The sequence below is a fragment of the Pundamilia nyererei genome, unplaced genomic scaffold, assembly GCF_000239375.1.
Source record: "Pundamilia nyererei isolate P.nyererei 1_Seehausen unplaced genomic scaffold, PunNye1.0 scaffold00124, whole genome shotgun sequence".
Lineage (NCBI taxonomy): Eukaryota > Metazoa > Chordata > Actinopteri > Cichliformes > Cichlidae > Pundamilia > Pundamilia nyererei.
Genome location: NW_005187525.1, coordinates 228,406 through 231,234, shown reverse-complemented (window position 1 = coordinate 231,234; position 2,829 = coordinate 228,406). Strand labels below are relative to the sequence as shown.

Here is a 2,829-nt window from a genome sequence, read left to right as displayed (position 1 = left end):
ATGTGTGTTTATTGTGTTTTGGTTGGGTTTTGTAAAGATCTTAATTTGGCCTTCATCTTCAGTTATGGTTGTAGCATAAGCATCGATATAATAAAAGGTGTGTCAAAGGTCTCCTGTCAACACTTATGTATTAAATTATAGAAAAACAGCTCATGGAACAGACGCCAATGAAACTGCTGATACAGACGATCAGCCTTGATGTGACTGTTTGATTTGGTTCTTGCCTCTGTGAGCTGACAATAACAGACAGCATTGAAAGACCAAAGATCCAAACAGGACACACCGAGGTAAGATCTCTTATAAGGATAATGAGGGTTTCATCTTAAGCATTACTATAACTCACTTAGTGTAACTGGAAAGACATTATTGGACAACCACATCATTGGAGCAAGTATAGGTCTCACAGCTTTATAGACAGTGGCACAGCTTTGGGTCCATCTTGTAAGTTTACGGCCATGCCAACTTTATTTATGAAACGCTACGTCCAGCCACTGACCAAAATGCTGGACTGACTTCATGGACAAATGCTAATTTACTTTGTACAACTGGCAATTAGCATTGATAATTCAGAGCAACCAAAGCTTTCTAAATATGATGTAAGATTAGAAGGCAAACTAAACTTCACCTAAACTTACTCATCAAAATGGGAACAAGACCTGCTTAATAAAACGGAGCATACATCTGCACTAGTTACAGACAAATCAACAAGAGATTTTAAATATTACTGCATGCAAACCTTTAAGGTACTCTCACTGTTACATATAGGCAGAAACTCCACATACTTTTGTACCATCCTGACACTCGTGCTCTCTTTGTCAAACACCGTACGAGTTGCACCTGCATTAGCCTTTCTGCTTTGCGAGCCACATTAGCTCTGTGTCTAAACCTGCAGAGTCAACAGCACCAGTTGTTAGAGGATGTCCTACGCCTTCTCTGTGCATCTTCTGCACACACTGGCTGTAAATACCCTCTCCTCAACCAGGTGGAAGTTGTTCATTATTTTTAACCTGTCTTCAGGTTAAATAATACTAGGAACCTCATTTACATGTGCAATTCTTTCTGAGGAAATCCTTTTGATTTCTTGTCGTTAAAGCCTCTGAGCCTGTGCTTTTTTCTTATGCATAGACCTATGGCTGATGCAATGCACTTAAACTTAAAAGTTCTGACAGATGTGGAGGATGTTAATTAGGCAAGTTTTGGTGAATAGCTGCATGCTCTGATCAAAGACATTATGTTTCTCTTAAGACTGTGGAATAAAACGGGTGGTGGTGAAAACTGAATTTCACTCTATGCGTCCACGTGTTGTATCATCCGATAATGTAATGTAATATAATATAATATGATATGATATGATATACAGTTTTGATTGTAAAACAAACAGCAAATGTTTGAAAATACAAAATAAAACGTTTTACAAAATAAAAAATGCTGTTTTCTTGCAATCTCTGCACAGAGTATTCCAAAAATGATAAACACATGAATTGTGGCTCTTTAATAGAAAATAAATGATCTTCTCAAATATATATTGATTTGTGTGCAATTACATTGTCCAGCAAATTGAGGCATTCTCATGAACTTAGAATGAATCAATTAAAAACACACAGGTGAAATGGTAGAACGAGCAGCTTAGAGAGGAATCAAAGTATTTGCTTTGAGAGACGAGTCGTCTATTTGTTTCCATAGCACAATACAGTTAGGCAAGAAGCAAGGCAACTGGCTCATCCTTTTCTGTGGGCTCCCTCTAGCTTGTAGATAGTTTGAAGATAATAGTTTGTTTTAAAAATACTCAGTGTTAAATCTTCCCATAATCTATATTTGGCAAGTTTAGAGTGAGACAAAACAAAAAGAACCAATAAAATTCCAATAACTGGACTGGGGGAAAAGGAACGTGTTGGTGTTAAGCCACAGAAATCTTTGCACTTACTATGTATCCTGGTGCACAGATACAAGCTCCAGTGATGCCATCACAGTAGGCTCCATTAGCACAAACACACAGCTCTCTGCAGCCCTCACCGTAGTAACCTGGTGGGCAGGTCTCGTCACAGTAAAGCCCAGTCCATCCCGCAGCACAGGTGCACTCTCCTGACAGAGGGTGACAGCTGAAAGAGCAGGAAGATTAGAAGGTTTTTTTGCAGTGTGTATATTGTTTTGTAGTTCTCCCATTTTGACCACCCTCGACACAAAGTTACTTTTATAGTAGGTTTAGTGGGAAAAGCAGAAATATGTGAAACAAAATATCAACTCCACTTTAACTAGATACAGTAATTCAAACATTCTATTCTACTGAAGTGTTGTACAGTAAGAAAGCCTGAGCAATTATCCAGTACCTGAGTGTGTTTGTGTGTATGCAGGGGCAGTATTTGTCACAGATGAGTCCATACAGGCCAGTGGGACAGAAACGATCCTGACAGCTAGGCCCCTTGAAGCCTTCGTTACAAAGGCAGGCGCCGTTGATGTGGTAGCATTTGGCTCTGTTCTGGCAGTCACACTTGTGAGCACACTGTGGCCCATAAGTGCCAACTGGGCATTCATCCTGGCATCTGGGTTGGTTTAAAAAACACGGAGGAGTTATTTTCCAACATTCTAAGCCTCTCTTCTAAAGGTGCCTGGGATTTTTCTTTTTACAAGTTAGAGTGAAAGAAACAGTTATTACTGCAGCAGTTGGGACTTCTATTACTTCTAATCAACTTTGTTACCTGGAAAGACACAATTCAGAGATAATAAATCGAGTTGGAATACAATCCTTGAGTAAACACCCCGTTTTTCTGCAAAATGTTGAGCTGGTATTTGGGAAAAGGTAACCATAGCTGTTTAGACAACTTCCCCTTG

The 2,829-nt window shown here is 39.3% G+C and overlaps 1 protein-coding gene across 1 annotated transcript in view; it reads right to left on the bottom strand.

The window, feature by feature from the left end:
* LOC102211329 (multiple epidermal growth factor-like domains protein 10) overlaps positions 1–2,829 on the bottom strand; it is an 83,690-nt gene that overhangs the window by 63,178 nt on the left and 17,683 nt on the right. Inside the window, exons 5-7 of the mRNA XM_013913297.1 lie at positions 2,697–2,780; positions 2,328–2,540; positions 1,925–2,099 (exon numbers count right to left, since the gene is read on the bottom strand). Of these exons, the coding sequence (XP_013768751.1) occupies positions 1,925–2,099; positions 2,328–2,540; positions 2,697–2,780 (472 nt within the window). The remainder of the gene's footprint in view (positions 1–1,924; positions 2,100–2,327; positions 2,541–2,696; positions 2,781–2,829) is intronic.